This window comes from Felis catus, chromosome A1 (genome assembly GCF_018350175.1).
Source record: "Felis catus isolate Fca126 chromosome A1, F.catus_Fca126_mat1.0, whole genome shotgun sequence".
In the NCBI taxonomy this organism is placed as follows: Eukaryota; Metazoa; Chordata; class Mammalia; order Carnivora; family Felidae; genus Felis; species Felis catus.
Window position 1 is genome coordinate 212,219,978 of NC_058368.1, and position 21,738 is coordinate 212,241,715.

At 41.4% G+C, this 21,738-nt stretch overlaps 1 protein-coding gene across 3 annotated transcripts in view; it reads left to right on the forward strand.

The window, feature by feature from the left end:
* Positions 1-20,367, forward strand: part of ADAMTS12 (ADAM metallopeptidase with thrombospondin type 1 motif 12) — a 331,317-nt gene extending 310,950 nt beyond the window's left edge. For all 3 annotated transcript variants that reach the window (XM_023239156.2, XM_023239155.2, XM_045038312.1), the window contains 3 exons: positions 1,848-1,991; positions 8,812-8,965; positions 16,690-20,367. In XM_023239156.2, the coding sequence (XP_023094924.2) occupies positions 1,848-1,991; positions 8,812-8,965; positions 16,690-16,868 (477 nt within the window). In that variant the 3' untranslated portion in view covers positions 16,869-20,367. The remainder of the gene's footprint in view (positions 1-1,847; positions 1,992-8,811; positions 8,966-16,689) is intronic.
* The last annotated feature ends 1,371 nt before the right edge of the window (positions 20,368-21,738 follow it).

Genomic DNA, 21,738 nt, shown 5'->3' on the forward strand with positions numbered 1-21,738 from the left:
GAATTCTTCATTTCTAACAAGTATCTAGAAGATGCTGAAGTTGCTGGTCTGGAGACCACACTTGGAGAATCACTGGTTTACACTTTCTTCACCTCCTTTCCTAGATATTACTTGGCCAGATGGCCCTGAATCTATATGTACACGTGTAGGTAGAATGATCTCCAATGGGGGAATCCCTCCCTTCTCTCCTCAGATAGGATTAAAAAGAGATAGAATAAATGGGAAAAATCCATGTTGACTCTCAAAGTTGGAATACCATGAAATCAATAGCTTAGTTCTTTTATTGAACAAAAAGGGTTAATTATATGTAATTACCCTGTTTCCTATGGTACCACCACATATGTCATGCCTGATATAATGGGGGAGATGTTGGCAACCATAATTATTTTGTTGTTGTTACCATACAATAAAGATTTTTCAAGGTTCTTTAAAAAAACTTTTTTTCATGTTTATTTTTGAGAGAAAGAGAGGGAGAGCGAGAGAGCAGGGGAGGGGCAGAGAGAGAATCCCAAGCAAGCTCCATGCTGTCAGTGCAGAGCCTGACGTGGGGCTCGATCTCACCAACCAAACCATGAGATCAGGACCTGAGCCGAAATCAAGAGTCAGATGTTTCACTGACCGAGCCATCCAGGCATCCCTCAAAGTACTTTTTTTAAAGGTTTATTTCTTTATTTTGAGAGAGAGAGCTCATGCAGAAGTGAGGTAGGAGCAGAGAGAGAAAGGGAGAGAGAGAATCCCAAGCAGGCTTTGCACTGTCAGTGCAGAGCCTGACACAGGACTTGAAATCATGAACCACAAGATAATGACCTGAATTGAAACCAAGAGTTGGACGCTTAACTGACTGAGCCATCCAGGTGCCCCTCAAAGTATTTTTCAAAGATTCTTGGTGGATTATGTAATTTCCTCCTAGAAACCTTATGAAAATGAGACAATAAATCTTATAAAATTATACTAGTGAGCAAAAACCTGACACATTTTATTTTTTTTTAATTTTTTTTTTCCTTTTTCAACGTTTATTTATTTTTGGGACAGAGAGAGACAGAGCATGAACGGGGGAGGGGCAGAGAGAGAGGGAGACACAGAATCGGAAACAGGCTCCAGGTTCTGAGCCATCAGCCCAGAGCCTGACGCGGGGCTCGAACTCACGGACCGCAAGATCGTGACCTGGCTGAAGTCGGACGCTTAACCGACTGCGCCACCCAGGCGCCCCTAGAGTTGTATCCCTTTAGGAATCCAGCCTGTCGTCTCAAATTTATCTTGTGAGCATGACAGCCAATGCATCAGACCCCTGGGCAAACCCATCAATTTCCCTATTCTGTATATGGACATATTTAGTTCTAAAGTTCTATGTAGTGGGTAAGGAAGACTGAATCCCATCGTAAGAGGAGATTAACATAATCGTATTGCAAATGTGTCCCTGTTTGGACTGTCAGAACTAGTCACAAGAAAAACATCTACATTTTACATTTTGGTTTATAGATACTTGCGCCAGAAGGCAAAATGCAAATAACATTATGTCCATTCTGCCATGACCTCTCATTTAGGTTTTTAACCAATATCCCTTCTGTTTGGCATACTATTTTCCATCAAACTATTTGGCATCTTCTGATTTTTTTCTCTTCCTCATATCCTTAGAATGTCCTTTTTCAATCTCCTTTCTCTAAGTTTTGTTTCACCACTGCCATTTGGTCACTGTGAGGAACCTGGCATATATGTTGCGGATTCCAATATATATACTAATATTCTTAATCCTGTACGCAACACAAATGATAATAAAAAGGTCTTCTCTTATCACTGAAAATGTCACCATGCGATCTTTACCTAACCTCGTCCCTGTGATATATCAGTGTTCCAGGTCCTGTGGAGGTGGAGTTCAGGAGAGAGGAGTGATTTGTCTAGGAGGTCTCTGTGACTGGACAAAAAGGCCCACATCCACCGCACCCTGCAACAGCCATCCTTGTTGTCACTGGGCCACTGGGAACTGGGACCTGGTAAGAGCCGGTTATAGTCTCTTCAATTTATTTTAGTCTTTTAAAAAATAGTGTTTCTTTTCTTTTGATTTACAAGGTAGTATATATTCATGGAAAATGTTCAGCAAATCCATTGATTTAGTTCCAGTACTCTTCTGCCATTAATTCCTCTAAATCTGCTGAAAGTTGATCCTTGCTGACATGTGGTCAATGTTTACTGTCTTGAAGAGAAAACTTCAAATGCATTCAATACAAAGCAGATCAAATACCAACATGATCTCAGAGGCACAAAGCCCAAAGAAAAGCAGTTTTGGGTCGCAATACCTTGGATCCTGTGGCTTTTCCTGAAGCAAACAGGAGTTGTTAATGCCCTGAAGCTGGAGGCTTAGCCTGATTTCCTGAGTTTCAGATCTTGTCAATTCACAGATCAGTTTGCCAGATGGCCAGTCTGTTTAATGGAGAGACAAACAAACAAACTGTAAATGAGAGAAAGATTTATTATTGTCACAAAGTTTGTTATAAAAATAACTGTATCAGTGACCCTGAAAACAAAGAAGATCCTCCCACAGACAGATTCTCCCAGCACTTTGATTTGTCATATCCTGAATTCTCTAGAAAACAGAGTCCTAAGACCAAAGCTAACGCTTTATTAGGAAATACAGTACCAGAAAATCAGGGGTGATAGGAAAGAGGAAGGAGACAGGGAAAGAATGGATCAAATATGAGGTGGTGCATTACCAGACTGACCACTTGTCCTAACTGACTGTTGCTTGGTGTCAGGAACAACTGGTTGCTCTCAAAAGAAGACCTTCAAAAAGCTAGCTATATGAACTCTCTTAGGGTAGTTTGTCCAGCGGCAAGAAGGGAGAAGATGATTTACTGGTTCCTATCTCTTAGGATTGAGTAAAAAGTCTTCTCTCAGATGGCTAATATCCCCTGTTGTCTTGGGCTATTCATGTGTGGGCATTGGGCAGGCCCCACCATGTTGCATGTCTCAGCCAGAAAAGCCCAGAATCAAGAGGTGAGAGGCACACAGCATGGGTATAGGAGGTGCAGGCCAATAGACTATGCTTTCATGAAGTTAGTTACCATCTCAGCTGGGGCAGATCAATGGCCAACAGCTGGGGAACAAGGGGAGCCAAGAGGATCTGATATACAAATCCCTCAACTGTTAATATTTTGTAATGTAAAACTTGTTCTTGTTTAAGTATATTTTGATAGTTATAACACAGGCCAATGCAGTATTTTGACAAACATAATGCCCCCAGATATTTTTAAGCTGCTATATCCTTAGTGATTCTCACTGTTCATTGCTGTATAGTTGCTCCTGCATAGGTATAATCAATTCACACTCTGGCAAGTACTCTTGAAAAAGGCTTCTACTGGTACATCCAACTCAAGATTGTGCTGGTCTCTGGATAATACCTGCTCAAATCCAGGAAGAACAAGATGATTTATTATTGCTAAAGGAACATTGTCCATTAATCACTTAGCCTGCAAAAAATTAAAAATGCATATTTTATTATATTCATAGCTTAAAAAATTTCCAGTAGACAAAGAAGAACGATGTCAACCACTTCAGTAGGTAGACAGGGCACATCATATTTTCTATCGATTCCCTATCTTCATTGGCATCTAATACTGATTCATAATGAATTGCCAAAGAAGATACTGGTGTCAGGACAAGCTTTTGTTTTTGCAACCTGCTGAACTGTGTGCCAGGGCCAGTAGCTGACTTTCACCCTGTCCCCATGGGCCATGTGAACAACAGAAAATGTCACATGCAATTTTACTTTTTTTCATGTAAATATAATTTAATCACTTTACATTTGGCATCTCCCTTGGAAAATGACTTTATTTCCTGTTCACTAGAAATTCAGTTATTCCAAAACCAATTTTCTTCATCCATCTTTGATTTCAAAACCTGAAAAGACTTTACCCAACAAATAAATATGTGTTTCAGGATTAAGCTCTTCAAAAATACCCTGGAACCCTATATAACAATATAAGCATCACTAATCAAATCAAATGTGACCATTAGAAGAAAATAATTCATACCATGTGAACTATTATGAAAATGTTATAACTTTGGCCCCATTCAGGAACACAAAATCCCATAGAAGATTAACAACTACAGATGAACATTTTTTTTAAATATTTATTTATTTATTTATTTATTTATTTATTTATTTATTTTTGAGAAACAGAGAGCGCACAAGCTGGGAAGGGGCAGAGAGGGAAACAGAGAATCCCAAGCAGTCTCCATGCTGTCAGCACAGAGCCCAATGTGGTGCTCAAACCCATGAACCATGAGATCATGACCTGAGCCAAAACCAAGAGTCAGATGCTCAACTGACTGAGCCACCCAGGCACCCCTACGGATGAATTAAGTCTGTCAATTCCCTGAGGCTCTTGTACCTTATTATTTAGCTCAACAGTTTCTTTTTGGCAAGAAAGATAATGATAGCCCAGTAAATATTATAATAATGATGTGTGAAGCATATCCTGTTCTTAGGGAACTAAGTGAGGAAAGAAAATTGTCAAAAACACCCCCCCCTCCATTTACCTATAATATGGTCTGCTTCTCATTTTGGCCCTCAGGTAGTATCTGCTAGAAGCAGATAGGCAGACTTACAGTTGACTTAGCATGCCAGAGAAAGCTAAATTGTAAATTGTGAGGTTCTGTGTGGTTGTTATTCTTCAGTCAAATTTCCAGCACATTTTTTTATAATAATGTGTCTGGAGTTAGAACGGAAAGTATTAAAATCAACGAGAAATTTAAACTACATAGACTGACACAGAAGTTCTACCTGTAGTAATTTAGCCCACAAATATTCCATCAAACGTAATCCTAGATGATGATAAAGATGTTCGTTTCCATGTTGTTTGTAACAGCAATTCCTAAAAATAACCTAATATCCTTTGATAGAAGAACTGGTCAGTCTATTAATTTATTAGAGTACAGCCCTTTTAAGAATGAGGTAGACCTATATTTCTGAGTTGTAAAAATTCCTAACAACAGAAATTCAAAGTTTCTTTATTTTTAAAAAAAATTTTTTAATGTTTATTTTTATATTTGAGACAGAGAGAAACAGAGCATGAGCGGGGGAGGGTCAGAGAGAGAGGGAGACACAGAATCTGAAACAGGCTCCAGACTCTGAGCTGTCAGCACAGAGCCCGACATGGGGCTTGAACTCACGAACCGTGAGATCATGACTGGAGGCGAAGTCGGACACTTAACCGACTGAGCCACCCAGGTGCCCCTCAAAGTTTCTTTAAAGAGAGTTAGAGGTTACTGCATTTTGGAGGTGGACATGAGTTAAAGTTTCCTTGGAAGAGCCATTTGTCAAAAATTCATCAATTGCGCATATCAAAGAATAGGGGGCTTGAAAGGTGGCTAACACCTACCAAGCCAGGCTTTGGAATTACTCTTGACCTCTGAGATCTATTATCAAGTGAAAAACACGAATTACGGAGGCCAGGGAACGCATGTGGATGGATTGAGCATACACATTTGCCTCTCTTCCCCAAACTGCATTAAATAGAAGAGAAAAAAATTAAAAACACCTCAAATCCACAAAGACCAGAGGATAGAAGACAATATCAGAGAAGGAATCAATAAAATTTTGGAAGCTAGAACCAGATAGGCAAACATATAGTTGACTTTGCATGCCAGAGAAAGCTAAAAACTGTCTATAGCACAGAAATTTTCCAGGCAGCTTCTGAGGCAGCAGTGAAGGTGGGGGAAAATGGAGAGTTGGTTGAAAGTTTGTAAAAGAGACAGTTGGATCTTTAGAGCTTTCCTACTTCCTGACCATAACCTGGAGGTCTTCTTGCTGCAGAAGTAAACCAAGAGAGACCTTGGAATCAGCCACAGGTGGTGGGAACAAAAGAGCTCATCTCACCAATGGTTATGTGAAAATACACTCAGTAAATTGTGTCCTCCTTTCCCTAACAGAGCTCCACAAAGGCAAGGGACCGGGTTGGCCTCAAGAGAAAAAAAAATTCATATAATAGATCTCCTCCTGATCACCTTATATAAAACCACTTCACAATAACTGCCATCCATGGAACTTCCAGTCAGCTCATAGTTACCTCATCTTAAGTAGATAGGCTAGGATTACTGGACATTTAAGAAAATCTATTACACCAAGGACAAAATAACAAACGGAACAAAAGAAACTCCAAGGAACAGAGACCTTGAAAAGAACATCAAACTTCCCCCCAAAAAACTATAATTAATTTCTTCAGAGAAATAGGAGACTACACCCATGACCTAGCTTCCTATTGCAGCTATATAAAAGGAATACTCAGAGAATATAAAGAGATCTTAAGTATTTTTATAATAGAAAGGTAAAAAAGTAAGTAGAAGGGTTGGGGAAATAATGTGAAGAAATCTCTCAAGAAAATACAAAAAGAAAATGCAATAAAAAATAAATAAAAGATGAGAAAATTAGAGGATCAGACCGGGAGGTATGAAATTGAAATAGGATTTCAGAAAGAGAGAATAGAGATGGAATAGAAATGAGGCAATCAAAGAATTAATACAAGAAAAATTTCCAAATCTGAAGAACGTGAGTCTCCATGCCCATTAAATTCTGTAAGAGAAAGGAAAGTCAGAAGAGAGGTGGACCTGTTTCTATGTTAGCAAAAGCCAAAAAAAAAAAAAAAAAAAAAAATCTTACTTTACATGGTTGCTACCAGGACTGAACTCAAGGATATTTCCTGTGCACTTAGAACTGTGCCTACCATATATTAGTAGTAAGTGTAAGAAAACTATTCAGTGAAGATGCTTGCATTAGTTTTGAAACATCTAATGGTTCCTCCTTTTCCTATTTCTCCAATCCATCTATGTTGGTTGAGTGGTAGCAACAACAGAGTTTTATAGCTTCACACAGAGTGAGTCTTTGCTGATCATCTGCTAAGCCCTGGGAGTCAACATTTCCAAACAGGCCAGCTTAAGCTGAAGAGAACCCTTGGGCTCTGATTGGATAAGGCATCCAGGACTGAATGAGACTAGTATGCAGTTCACCTTAGGGTATGGTCAATTCAGTTACTCAGTAGCCTTAGCTGGGAGCTAAGCTGCATCTTTATTTTGGAGTTCTCAGTTCTACACAAAGATTCCTTATTATCAATGGTTCCAAAGAAGTGGAACTCAGCATTAAAAGAGGTGTACCTTCTCTCTAAAACCCCAAACTGACCGCATTACCACAATTAACAAAACCCAAATCAGTAACCATGCTTCCTGTTTAATCCTCCAATTAAGTACAACACAAATTCATGCATCTTCTTTATCACAAGTCATTTTAATTGACTAATTAATGCATGGATAGTGACCTCTCTGCTCATTTTTGTGCTTGGCTTGGAATTAGTTCTTCCATCTTTATCTGCCCCGGACAAGAGGGCCAGCAGGACTTCAGCACCCTGGACCAGCCCAGCCTTGTTCCATCAGACCCTTAGGAGCAGAAAGTAGGAAAAGAAGTAATTTGTTCTTTATGTAACAACTTTATTTTACGGAGGAAGAAAGAGAGTGGTTGAATGATTGATCCAGAACAATATGCAGTGAGTGGAAAAGCCCATCTCCAGAATCCTGGTCCAGGACTCTTGATCAAATTCTGGCTTGATTAACTGCCCTTGTTCTTCCTGTTGTCTTCTGTTGCACACTTTTATTTACTCAAGATCAGCTCAGTAGTTATTTCTGGTTTCTGCCCTCTGGGAAGTTTAATTATATAAGAAAGAAAATGTTGAAATGGAATGTTAGTCATTAGAGTATCTGTGGTCCACAATAGCCAAAATGCGGAAGCACCCAAGTGTCCATCCACAGATGAATGGATAAACAAAATGTGGTATATACATACAGTGGAATATTATTCCACCTTAAAAGAAATTCTGGTACATGCTATATTGCAGAGGAAACTTGAAGACATTATGCTAACTGAAGTAATCCAGGGACAACTCTACTTATATGAGGTACATACAATAGTCAAATTCATAAAGATGAAAAATAGATTGGTGGTTGCCAGGGGCTAGTGGTGGGGGTGGAAGATGGGGAACTCTTATTTAATGAGTACAGAGTTTCAATTTGGAAATACAAAAAAGGTCTAGAGATGGATAGAAGTGATGATTGCACAACCATGAGAATACACTTAGGGCACTGGATTGTATACTTAAAAATGGTTAAAATCATGAATTTTATGTTGTGTATGTGTGTGTGTGTATAATATATTATAGTATATATTTTATATATTTTTAATATATATAATATAAATATTTATATATTATATTTTAATATATTACATACATTTATATTATATATTTTCATAATATATAGACAAAATAAAAAATTTTTTCTGCTTCCAGGCAGCCACTGGATGACACTGCGATAAAATCTTGTGAGTGGCTTGAGGCCATACATGGTCCAGCTGGACCCATTCCAGATTCTCTCTCCATTCTTTCATGGTTTCCTCTCCTACTTCTCTTTCTTCACGTCTGATTCCCAGCCTCAAGTGAAATCTAGTTCAGAGAAACTGGATTTCTGAGGCACCAGGGCTTAGAAATGAAATCTTTTTCTATTTTGCTTGTATTTCAAACTTTGTCCACATTCCTCAGAGAACCCAACAGTCAATTAAGTTAAATTCAATCCACACAGTGAGTAGTATAGACTCTGCCTAAATTCACATCTCCAAATTTGTAGTGCCTTATTCTCTGACTCCTTCAGAACGATTTCTGATAATCGAGACTGTCCCCTCCTTGAGTATGGTGGGGCTAGCGGTGCTCTGCTAGAGTCCCCCTGGTGGTCCCAGGGAAGAACCGTGACTCTCTGTGCACCCCTCTTTTTCAGTGCACTGCTTCCTGTGGAGGGGGCTTTCAGAAGAGGACTGTGCATTGTGTCTCCTCAGAAGACAACACAACTGAAGACCGATGCGTGTGTGATCACGAAGCCAGACCTCCAGAAGTCCAGAAGTGCAGCCTGCAGGCCTGCAAGAAGAGTGCTGGTGGGTGAACGCCTTTGCCCAGGGGGGAGAGAACATTTCATCAATAAGGTGTCCTGTATGAATCGACTGTGGATAATTTTAGTCCCCTTTATTGAGCGAAGAATCTTAATGCTGAAGAGGCCAGCCAGCTCCACTCAGAACAAGCTGTCTGTTGATCTGGTGATCCTTGAGGGATTATCTCTTTCATTTTCCCATCTCAAAGCACGTTCACACTGATGTCATCCCACACAGATGAGAATCACTTCTGTTTTTTCAGAAATTTCTGAGAGATGCTCCAGCCTTTCTCAGGAAACCAGTCAAGTGGTGAACGGCTGTCTCTATCAATCCAGCACCACTGGCGTAGGTCAGGTTCCACAGAAACAGCTCTGAGGTACAAATTTATGTGCAAGGGATTCACTTAGGAAGTGCTCCCAAGGAAAACCATTAAGGGAATAGGAGAAGCAAGACAAAAGAGGGCAAAAGCACAGCCAGGCTGCTGTTTCAGACTGGTCCCACAGGGAAGCTCTAGGGTGTAAGCTATATGTCAGATCTGTCTGTTCCTGAGGCCTGTGAGCTGGACTTTCACACTCCCACACTCTTCACATTGGCCAACGGCTACACTGGGGAAAGTGAATTCGCAGGTCTTAAAAGCTCTCTACGTGGAGAGACAAAGCAACTCCAGGAGGGTCTGTGGGCAGTCCTCCAAAAGAGCAAGAATCACTGGGTATTAGAGGCTACATAACAGGGATGCTGGGACTTAGCAGGGTAGGGGGTTGGGGTGACACATGAAAATAGACCAAAAAACATAAGGAGGGACACCTGAACAGAGGAAGATCACTGTTACCTGCTACATTCAACTTCCACTTTCCGAAAGCATCCCGATCTGAATAACGTATGGTCACCTTCGTCATTTAAGTCCATTGAGCTGCAGCCTGGAAAGGTTAAGTGGCCCGTTCATGAAGACCCGGTGGGCTGACTTCAGAGCCAGAGCACCAAGCCAGGTCTTCTCCTCACATGCGTCACTTCCTCGGGGGTGAAAAGAATCCAGCTTTGGAATCAGACAGCAATGGGTTTGCATCCAGTAGCAGCCTCTTTCTATCTGTGACCTTGGCAAATTATTTAACACTCTGAGTCTGTTTCCTTTTGGATATAAAGAGAATAATAATACAAGCTTTCTGAAGTTGTTGTGAAGATTTTGAACAGCAGGTATTAAGTGCCTTTAAAAAGAGAAAAAAATCCATCAACAAACCAGTTCAGTTACCTCCCTTGGGCAACTTACTTCATTTCAATAGACTACGCTTTCTTCTATCCATTTATGAATGAATGGGTTCAAGCATAATCATGAACTCTAATGTCCGTTTCATTGGTATTTGGGGCTTCATTAATATGTGATATTTTAAAATTAAGTTAAAAACCTAGGGAGGAGATTTTCAGGCAAAGAGAGGATTTTTTGATAGTCTACTTACATCCATTACAAAGCGGAGGGTACCTCCTGTAGATGTAGTCCTGAAATTGCGATTTAGATGGTCAGACTGAATTTACTCTGTCCCTATTTATAGAACTGACTATTACACGTCATTAGCTAAGTGAAAAACCAGCATGTGGGTCAGACACAGTGGTGGTATTTTTCTAAAGATTGTTAGAGATTAGTGGTAGTGGAGCCTGTGTTCTGTTCATCTGTTCCTTGCCTCCTTCCAAGTACTGAGGGGACTGGCATTCAATGGAGACTGCCATTAGAATTCATACCCTGAGATTTTCCTTAGAGGTTGTGTGTTTACAAATCATGCACGTATTCAGCAAATATTTGTTGGGCCCTGACTGACTCCATGCTAAACATAATGTCAAACAAGGAACAAAGCTGCAACCCAGTGACCCTGATAAAGGAGGTAAGAATGTTGCAGGAGTTCTTGGAAAAGGGCATGGACTGGGAACTGGGGAGAGCAGGGAAGACCTGTAGAGGAAGTGAACGATGTGTAGACAGGTCACGCAAGAGGTTCCTGAGGGGCTTTCTGTTTCTGCAGTAACCAGGAAGAATACAATGTCATGGCACAGGAGTCTAACTCAAGTATGAAGTTAAGAACTGTAGAAAGCAAAGCTGGAGCTTGCAATGCATGTGGATGAGTGTGGACTTTATCCTAGAGCAGAAGGAGCATTGAAGTATTCCAAGCAGGGACATGGAGATGAGAAAGTCATGCCAGCTGCCATGTGGAAGATAGATAAGACCATTCAGGAGACTGCAGCTGTCCCCCAAGCCATAGATGTATGTGGCATGAACTAGGGTGGTGTGCAGGTAGGGAGAAGTAAGTGGATTCAGGAACTACTTGACAGGAAGATTTGGCAAGTCTCTGTTCCTGGGGGAATAACAGGGAAGATAAGCCCAGATTTCCAACCTGGGCAGCTGAGTAGAGGAGGCCACCATTCACTGACACAGGCCCCCCCAGGAGTGGGTTTGAGAATGAGGAAAGGAAATGAGTTCTGTTTAGGACATGTTTGTTGAGGTGACTATGAATCATTTGGGTAGGAGTGTCCTGTGATTGGTTTTCTACACAGATGCAGAGCCAAGAGGGAGATCTGAGCTGGAAATTCTGAATGTAATACACTGAGGGAGAAAATGCTTTAGATGTGATTGTCATGTGCAACTTCTTTCTGACTAACTTGCATTTGGGGGTGGCTATCATTGACTTTATTTGAAACTCCGAAAGAAGCTACTACCTAACACTCATTTTCAGAGGTGTTATTGGTCCCTGGACTGGCTGCCTCAGCATCACACCTGGGAGCTTGTTAGAAATGCAGGGTCTCAGGCCTCACCTCAGATCTACTGCATTTAAATCAGAATCTGCACTTAAACAAGATCCCCAGGTGATTTGGATGTGCATTAAAGTTTGAGAAGCACCCTGTTCTAGATCAAGGAGCCAATCTGAGACCCTCTTCCCTTTGTGTCATCTCATCACCTTCTATGGTACCGTGTTTTTCAAATGTTAAGGCGATATAGTATCTGTCTGTATTGTGTTGATTTTTACATAATTGAAGCAGCAAAAAGGCTTGATTGACCATGCTCAGTGTTGTGGGCTGTTATTTTTAAACTCTATGTAGATAGTCTTTAACTGTCTTATCACTGGACAGCGCCATCTTCAATAATCAAAACTAGGTGAAATGCATACATGGTATTTTTATCTTGAAATCTCACACTGAGAAGATGGTGACTAATAGTTGGGTGTCAGTGGATGCAAATAGCAATGAATTCCACTCACCTCAACAATTATCAGGGCAACAAAAGATAATTACTAGCTTCTCCTGAAGGCAGAGCCATGCTTACTCATACAGAAACAACATGAAGAGCAGCTTCAAGAAATTCCTTGATTTAAAGAATCTACCACCAACCCTGACCCCTGAGCCTTCTAAAATGCTTTGAAAATAAGTCATTTTGTGCCTGGATTCTTGTCAGTCAGCCAGCCATCACAATAAACATACACGCTGTGTCCATCCTGTAGAATCAGGTATGAATTCCACATAAAGTTTGCTTTCCTCCAGGCCATTTTACTTCCTTTAGATGCCATCAAAATTGTTAATGATTTAAATTCTAAATCAGAACTACCATTTCCATAGTAGAGACTATTAAACCCTTTCTAAGTATCTAGAAGATAAAAAAAATTTAATTTAAAGATTTAACAAATTTTTAAAAATTTATCCAGAAATATGTACTATCAAGTATATTCTAGGCATTATATTCATAATGATTATAAAACAAAAGCAAAGCTCTTATGTGCACCATTCCTGGGTTGTTGTTTTTTAATGAGGGAATGAGGGGTAGAGAAGGCAAGAAAAAGAATAAGGAAAGTAATGAAGACAGTACTTGGACCCAGAGTTGCTACAAATGAACATTTGAATCAGCAAACTTTCTACTCAAGAATATTCTTCCAGATGAATAGAATTTTGTGTTTTCATTTATTCAGCAAATATTACTGATCACAACATATGTCTCAGACAAATGCTAAAAACTGAGGGGACAGAAATGAGTACAATACAGCCCCTGGCCTCAAGGAACCCAAACTCTGACAGAAACTGAATTTGTCAGCAATACTGAAATCGTTTTTAAACTTTCTTCTATGGGAAAAATATTATCCTTTCAACCTAGACACAGCTGACAACAAAGAAACAAGCTTATACGTGTCCCTTTAAATTTCCAAGCGTGGTTTCTGTTGAACAGGCAAAGGCAAATTGAGATCTCCTCTCCAAGTCGCCCCTAATTATAAGCATTGTGTGTGCTTCGGCCAGGATCCAGTTTGCTGATGAATACAACAAGCCTTCATTGTTTTATTATAATAAAGAGAACTGTGCAGTTAAGCCGTGCCATGATGTTGGGCTCATGGTCATTATCTAAATGAGCTGCTAAACACAGGCCTGGAACACACTCTCAATATAGGCCACCTCTATCCTCCACTCGTCTTTCAAGTTCCCCACTCTCAAACAGGAGCACCCCAGGATCCAGCATGCTCCCAGTGTTCTGAAGACCATTGAAAAGCAGACTTTGTGATCTCATGGTTCCCAAGATCAGGCAAGAACACCAGGCATGGTTGAGCCTCTGTCAGTCACATAGGTGACCTAACCTAACAATAGGGGGCCCCGTGTGAGCAAATGAGGATGTTCTTTTCAAGGAAGATCTGTCCATGTGCCCTCCTCCTCCCCTATCACCAGTACAAGAGATTCATTCCCTCGGTGTCCGAGTTTTAGAAGCAATGAAACAACATTCAAATTCCAGCCACCATCTACATACCAGCTATGCAATGTTGGGCTAGTTACCAAGCCTCTCTGGAACCTTCTGTTTTTAAAAGAAGAATAGCTATACCTACAAGTAAATTTCTACGTGCCTCAAATAAGGCAGTATATGTGAAGTATATTGTCTGGTAATCTGGTAAGTGCTTAATAAATTGTATTTCTGTTATTATTATTGTCATAGGAGGGGGGGTGTATTACTTTCCTAGGGCTACCATAAAAGACTACCAGGAGCTAAATAGCTTAAAACAACAGAAATGTATTCTCACAGTTCTGGAGGCCAGATGTTCAAAATCAAAGTCTTAACAGGGCCATGCTCTCTGTCTAAGCTTCTGGTGGTTGCTGGCAATCCCTGGCTTTCCTTGGCTTGTAGCTGCATAACTTCAATCTCTGCCCCCATCATCACATGGCCAATTTCCCTCTGATGTCAGTGTCTTCATGTGGTTTTCTCTTCACTATGTGTACCTGTCTCCTCTTCTTCTAAGGACACCAGTCATTAAGGGTCTACCCTATTCTGATGTGACCTCATCTTCATATATGTCATTATTACATCGTCAAAGAAATATTTCCACACAAAGTCACATTCACACGTACCAATGGTTAGGACTCCAACTTTGGGAGACACTAAAACTTCAGAGGATGCAATTCAGCCCACAATAGGTTAAGGGATTTGGGAGCCTCTAGGAAGCCTGTTCTATAATGGTAGACATGCTTGAGAGGTCACACTTTAGCCCTCACAAAAAAGACTCACATCACTATAGAAGAGTTCAAGATGGAATGTAGTAGCATGTTGGAGCAAATATTGCAATAGTAATACAAGTTCGGAGACTGAGACAGAAGGGATCCACGTGGGGCAGCATGGCCAAAAGAGGCTTTGTGGAGAAAGGGGGTGCAAGCTGAGCCTTCGCACTTCCTCTGTCTTCTTCCTTTCCCGAGGTGACCTCAGTGCTCACATTTCCGTGGCAGGGAGAACGTGGGGCCGAGAGCTACACCAGATGCACCTCTTCCATCCACTGTCCACAAGGGCTTCGGGAGATACTGACTGAGAAATTGGAGCAGACCTGTGACACCCAGGCTTCCATGCTGGCCCTGTTCCAAAGCCAGCAGCCTAGAGAGGAATCTTTGTCTCATTCTGAACAGCTGTCCACATGATGGAGGGCCAGCCCTCAAGGAGAATACTGGCCGCTCTAGCAGAGATGAGGGAGATGAGGACCTCCAATTCCTATTCCACAGTAGGAATCCCTGGCTGAAATGTGTGCCTTTTCTGAAACGTGAACGCACCTAAGAAAGTTTCCTGTGGAATTTTATAATAGGCTTAGGGAAGGGGCCTGAAGAAGAAAAGAATCAACAGTGAAGATTTTGGGGGGATCTAGGCACATTGTGTGTTGCCTATTCCCAAGTGCTGTTAAAACTTGCAAACAAAATAGGATTCTGACAGCGAATAGAAGACATTTATTTCTTCACAAGAAGAAAAAAAAACACAAGGTGCATTCAAGGGAATGATGAGTTATGAGGAGATACAAAGCATTTTCTGCCTTCATGACCTGAAGGTGAAAGACAGTATAAAGAGGAAAACATACTGTCGCAGATTTTGGGTAAAGACGATGTTACCTCAATTTTTATTTCTACTGACAGTCCTATTTACAAAGGACAACAGCCTCTTTGTGAAAATGTTTTTCTTCAAGATGATTCAAATCTCTTCTGGAAAGAAGAAGGAAAAGCAGCCAGAGCTCTGAGAGGCACCCACGCAAAGTTTGAAACAATTTCACTTTGTAGAAGAAAAATCTGTTATTTGGGGCCTCACTGAATTTCTTCCAGCCCAGGACTGCATGGACCAGTCCAGTCTGAATATTGCTCCTAGAATGTATGTGGTGTTGATGGTCGCTGAGAAATTCCCTGCTTCATGGATGAGGAGAGCAGGGCCAAAGGAAAAAAAAATTGAGAAACTTAATTACCTAGAGCTGTTAGAGTAAAACAAGGATTAGAATCCAGGGGAATTATTTGTGTATGTCTTATGGCTTCATCTACTGGGTACATTTCTGGAGGGCAGCGACCACATTCTATATACCTGTATCCTTTGCTGTGCTGAGCTATGCTCAGAACACATTGGTTAGTTGGCTAGCTGGGTGATTGCTTGGTGCTCTGAGTAATATGATTGATAAGAGCATAAGCTCTGGGGTCAAAACTGTCTCTGTTTAGATCTGGCTGTGCCACTTACTAGCCAGGGAACATTGTGCAGGTTTTTAACTCCTGTAGGCTTTACCATCTTCATTTGTGTAATGGAAAGAGTCATTTTTACCCGGTAGTACTGCTGGGATGATTAAATGAGGCAATGCATGTGAAACATTGCATTCAACTGTTGCAGAACAATACTGCAGAGCAAAACATCTCTAAACTTGGGGACTACAATCATGTGTATTTTGCTCAGCATCTACAGATCAGCTGAGGGTCAGCTGATCTAGCTTGTGGTTGACTGGTCTTGGCTGCAAGCTGTAGGTCCGGTCTAGGTTTGTTTCATGTATCTTTCATCCTCCTTGGTCCACTAGGTGCATGAACCATGTCCTTCTCACAGTGACAGCAGAAGCTCATCAGGGCAGGCTCCTCCTCCTGCACCCCCCAAAGCCCTGCAAGGATCATGTGCACTTAGGTCACATTGTCCAAAGCAAGTCATAGGGCTAAACCCAAAGTTAAGCAATGGAGAAGTATTCACACCCACCAGGCAGCCATGGCAAGGGTTGGAATGTATATGACACCGCTACGCAGGAGTGAAGAATTGTGACTGATGGTTCAGTTTAACACAAATACTTTGCAGAGTGTCTGATACATAATCAGTGTTCTGTGGATGTCAACTATTATGAATTATTATGAAACCTTTCTTGGTAGATGCATAACATCTTCCATTAATAGAAGTTGTGTTCATTCACTTACAAAGGATAATCTTTGTTTTTTCTTATTTTTCTCTCCTTCCACAGATTTACTTTGCACCAAGGACAAGTTATCAGCCAGTTTCTGCCAAACACTAAAAACCATGAAGAAATGTTCTGTGCCCACTGTGAGGGCTCAGTGCTGCCTTTCATGTCCCCACACACACATCGTCCACACCCAAAGGCCAAGAAAGCCACAGTCGCTCAAAAACCCCAAAGCATTCTAGTCCAGAAGGAAGCCACCCTCCACCACAGACTGCAGCAACCTGCTGATGGTATACTTTCTAGACCCAGGGACCACTGCACTGAGGTTTCTCAGGCCCAACTTTGGCTCAAAACAAAATCCACTGTGTTTTTTAGCCACAAAACATCCTTGCAAAAGGCGTGGGACTGTGATAGCTTGCTGTTCCCTGACAGGCAGGTGAGATATCCAGGAGAGTCAGGCATCTCCTGGGATTGGCTCCCAGGAAAGGTGCCAGATTAGCTAAGTCAGTGACATGATGTCTTTCCCCTCCTTAAAAATAAAAACAAAGACACCAGGATTTTCCCAGACTACCTCAGGAGTATCAAGAAACAGAACCAGATGTATCCAGGTAACAAATAATCTTGTTAATTTACTTAGGTGAAACCATCCTTTTTTTCCTTCCTGCTTGGGGAAGCTGTTGTTGAATACGTCATGGGAGAGAGCTTTCAGGAACATTCCTTTACTTCACCCAGGCAGAGGACCACTTTGTTTAGCCAGTACTCACCGGAGTCAGGGAGAGAAAGTGCTGGCTATATCACTCCGTCTACATCACTGTAGACTCCATATCTGGGCTGTTTAGACTCCCTTGCGTGCCTGGAGATATAAGAAGAAGAGAAAATGGGCAGAAACTATAAGATTTGTAAAGGTAAAAGATTTAGCTTAATTATACAGAAGACATTTCTGACTCAAGGATAATTTCTATGAAAACTCTTAAAAAGCAAACGAGCAGAAATCAAATTCTTGCTAGTATAAGAAAAGAAACATGGATCTTTATTCTTCCCCCTTTCCTGGCAAATACGTTTCCTTTGCAGAAGAGTAGATGAGTCTTCCTGTCTGACGTTTCCTCTCTAGCACATTCCCTGCCTGAGTGAGTCATCAGTTCAGGTCCAGCTGTGTTTCCACTGCTGGGGGTTTACACACAACAGCTACTCTAGCCAGGTCTGTGGCTGCAACACACACCTGCCTACCCCCAGGACAGAAAATGGTGCTCAAGATTAAAATATTTCAAAGAACCAGGTAAACTGTATTAACTACAAGAACTTGGAACGCACCTCTAATCTTGAAAAAAAAAAAAACTCAAAAGTGAAATTAAGATGATCTACTTCCCAGTACACCCAGTAGTTAGTTTTAAGGTCTGTTTCCTGGGATGGAACAGTCAGAAGAGACCCAAAAAGTGAAATGAATGCTGGAATGCTTATTCTGGACGTTCTCACCACCAATCAGGAGGCTGTGGTCTCAAATACAAGGCAAGTTTCCTGGGTGGGTGGGTGGGGAGGGAGGGCCTCAAAGGGAAGAAGCCCTCAGAACCAGTTCTTGACAGAGCGGGAAGCAGGGATGTGGACTTCAGGTAATGGGTAGCACATTCCAGACTCATGCACAGGTAGTGTAGTGTCCCATAGCTCTGGTGGATTACCTATCCATTCAGCAGAATGGTGCTATTGAATAATGGTGCTAATATCTAGATGGTGGCAGAACTAATATAAACATACAGATAGATGTACAGGTGGGCGAGTCCATATACATCTATTGAATGTGTGATGGTGTTGCTGGCCAATGCCAGTTCTATTGCTTGGATACTAGAAGCTTAAAATGTTTATATTATGTGCTTTTTCATTTTCTTTCAAACCATTAATGACTATTATTCTGATAAATTCCTGTGGAAAATAGAACACTGGGGTTGGGATGAAATTTAAGAAGGAGCAGAAACAGGAGGAAAGCAGAAACATTTACCTAAAGCCAGGGAGGTTATTTCTCAATAATAATGGTCTTGTGTTCTCTCTCTTTGAATGCAAACACTGCTGGTAGATGACAATCATTGGTGAAATATGTTTTAGAGAGAAGAGGCTTAAATGGTTAGTGACAGGAGTGGAGGAGAACCTGATTTTTTCTAATGAGGCTATTTGCAGAGACCATCCCCGAAGTGTAGTGTGGGCTTTCAGGGGGCCAAATTTAGCAAGCTAGGTTGATTTAACTTCACCTGGTACTGTACTATCTAGCATCAGTTTATGCATGCCATCAGAGACCTGGGTATGACCAGTCTTCTAGAACTCAGGAACAAACCTGGATTCCTACTGACCTCAGCAAACTCAACTAGGCCAGATTTCTCAATACACGAAATGGACCATGTTATTTATGACCCACATGGCAGAGAAGATGATAGACATGTGGGGAGGGTCTGGCCAGATATTCCATTCTAGGGCTTTCTCCAGTTTCGTAAAGGTAGGAAATGAGCCCCTAATCATGTATCACAGACATTCACTGCCTGTATGGAGGCTGTGTTGTGAGATAGTTGTGTGGCATCTGTCAGTCTGTACTCCAGGATAGAGTCATCTGACACAGTTGTTACCTTGACACTCAGCTTTGGATCATCAGGGTTTTGACAGGTCCCCCTGCTTGCAGTCATAAAGAGGCCTCAGATTTAACAGGCCTAAACAGGAAGGCTCTAAAGACGAGAACCTAGATGGTACCTTCACCATTCCTTGGATGTTCACAGGGGACAACATCAAACAGCATTGTTGATTTATTTAGTGCACGTCCTCCTTTCTTCCCACCTTGAACAGGCAAGTGAGAAATGTGGCAAGACATGCTGTATACACATCTGCCATGAGCCAGGGGGGCCACCACAGGGTCTAGTGCTTAAATACAGTGAGGTTCTCAAACCCAGTTTGGTTTATTTCCATTGTCTTTCATAGTGATAGAGTTCACTGTTCTCTGGAAAGTTGTGGGTGAATTGAATTCTTGAACATTGAAACATAGTTTAACACACCAAGAGAAAATATTCCAAGAGACCAGCGAAGACTTTTCAAAAAAAGAAATAATTTTGTGGATACAAACAATTGCCTCTTCATGGAAATGACTTGTTTTACAATGGGTTTTCCTGGTGCAGTCGTCCCAATGCGGTGCTTTCAGATATTTAATGAATGTTTACTTCATCAAGTTTCTGAAACCAATGTGAGAGATTTATGCTGTTTCAGACTATAATTTCCCAATCAATTGGCTGAAATCCTTCAAATTCTAAAATCTACACCCTGCTACCCCAGAGACTGCCAATCTTAGCTCTTCTCCCTCTGACTTTAAGATGAAGTCCTGGGACAGTGTATTTGCTGCTCGGTGCACAGTGATTCACTCTCAGGGGAGAGACCACATGACGTGAACTGCCTGGTGCTACAACTTAGCTAACATATTTGATGCTACTCCTATTTTGTTGTATTGAAAATTCAAATATTGTTAGTGTTAACATTATTTTAAGTTATGTCATTAAAAAAATCATTGGCAAAGCACAGTTCTACCCATGACTGTCCTCCACAGTGGTTGTATGATGTATATGGCCCAACCCATGTGCTCTCCCTGCATCTCTATGCTATGCTGTTTTGCCAGGCCCAGCCTCCTTTAGGGGTACCTTGGTGGGTACCTCAGTATTTAAAGCCAGAGTGTAATCATAGCCTGCTATCGTGTAGCATTAATAAAATCGCTAAACTCAATGTTTCCATGTGATACATTTACTCCTGCCATGAGACTCCCACCACCCACCAGTATTGCCCTGGAATTTAACAACTGGAGGAGGATGCTGTCAACTTCTTCCTCCCACACTTCTTTGCAGATTTCTTCCTACTCCACCCCTAGATCATTATGTCATCAGATGAGTCACCTCCGCGGTGATGTAGAATATAGGTCCCTTGTGAATGTTGATGCAGCTGACACAATCCACCATATGATGATCCAAAGTGATGCCTAAAATTCTCCTCAGTACCAGGTTCAGTGTATGCAGAACTGTGTATGCAGTTCACAGCATAACCTATTCCCTCAATCTATCCAGCATGTTGACATAACATTTAAGAGAAACTAACCCACCTCTAGAGGATCTTGCTCTGGAAATCCAGTCCTTCTTCCAAAATGGTACCTAGCATAGCAAGTGTAACCAGCAAAAGTAGAATTTGGACATAGGGACATGGAATTTATTCAAATGGAATGAGTAAAAATGAGGCTGGCAAGAGCCAAGCATCTGTAGGCCTAGGATGTTTGAAGGCATGCATAGGAGCAGTAGGAATCATTTTTGGTCAAGAAGACATCACAGAGGGCCATGAACACCTCCTTGTTTGTACCTTAAAAACTCTTCTTTCTGTAATCACTGGGTAACTCTTATCCTACAAAACTCAGCTCAAATGCTATTTCACCAAAGAAGCCTACACTAACCCTGCCAGAAAGACTGAGGCACTTTTCTGTTCCTCCTTCACCATGAGAGAGAGAGAGAGAGTGCATGGGAGTACACAAGCATGAGTGGGGGAGGCACAGAGAGAGGGGGACAGAGGATCCTTGTTGACAGCAGAGAGCCTGATGCTGGGCTCAAACTCATGAACTGTGAGATCATGACGAGCCAAAATTGGATGCTTAACTGATTGAGCCACCCAGGCTCCCCTCTGGAACACTAGTTCTTAATCAGGGATGATTTTGTCCCTGGGAGACATTTGACAATGACTGGAAACATTGGGAGGGGAGGAAGTGCTATAAGAATCTAGTGAGTAGAGGCCAAGGATGCTGCTAAACATTCTACATGACAGCCCCCCAACCAATAAAGATTTGTCTGGTTCAAAGTGTGAATAGTTTTGAAGTTGAAAAGCTGCACTACAACAATATCACCCTGGAGTGAGCAGCAGCATTTCTGGGTTGAGTAAAACTGAGCCCACCCTAAAATTTAGAACTCATAAGAGGACCAATGAGGTGAGTCAGAAAACCTTCAAAGAATAAAAAAAATTATCAGGATTCAAAGCACATTAGCTTGAAAAAGCATCTTAATGGAGGGGACAAAGGATTGTGAGTATAGCTCCAAAAGAGTCTTGAATCAGCCCCTGGGG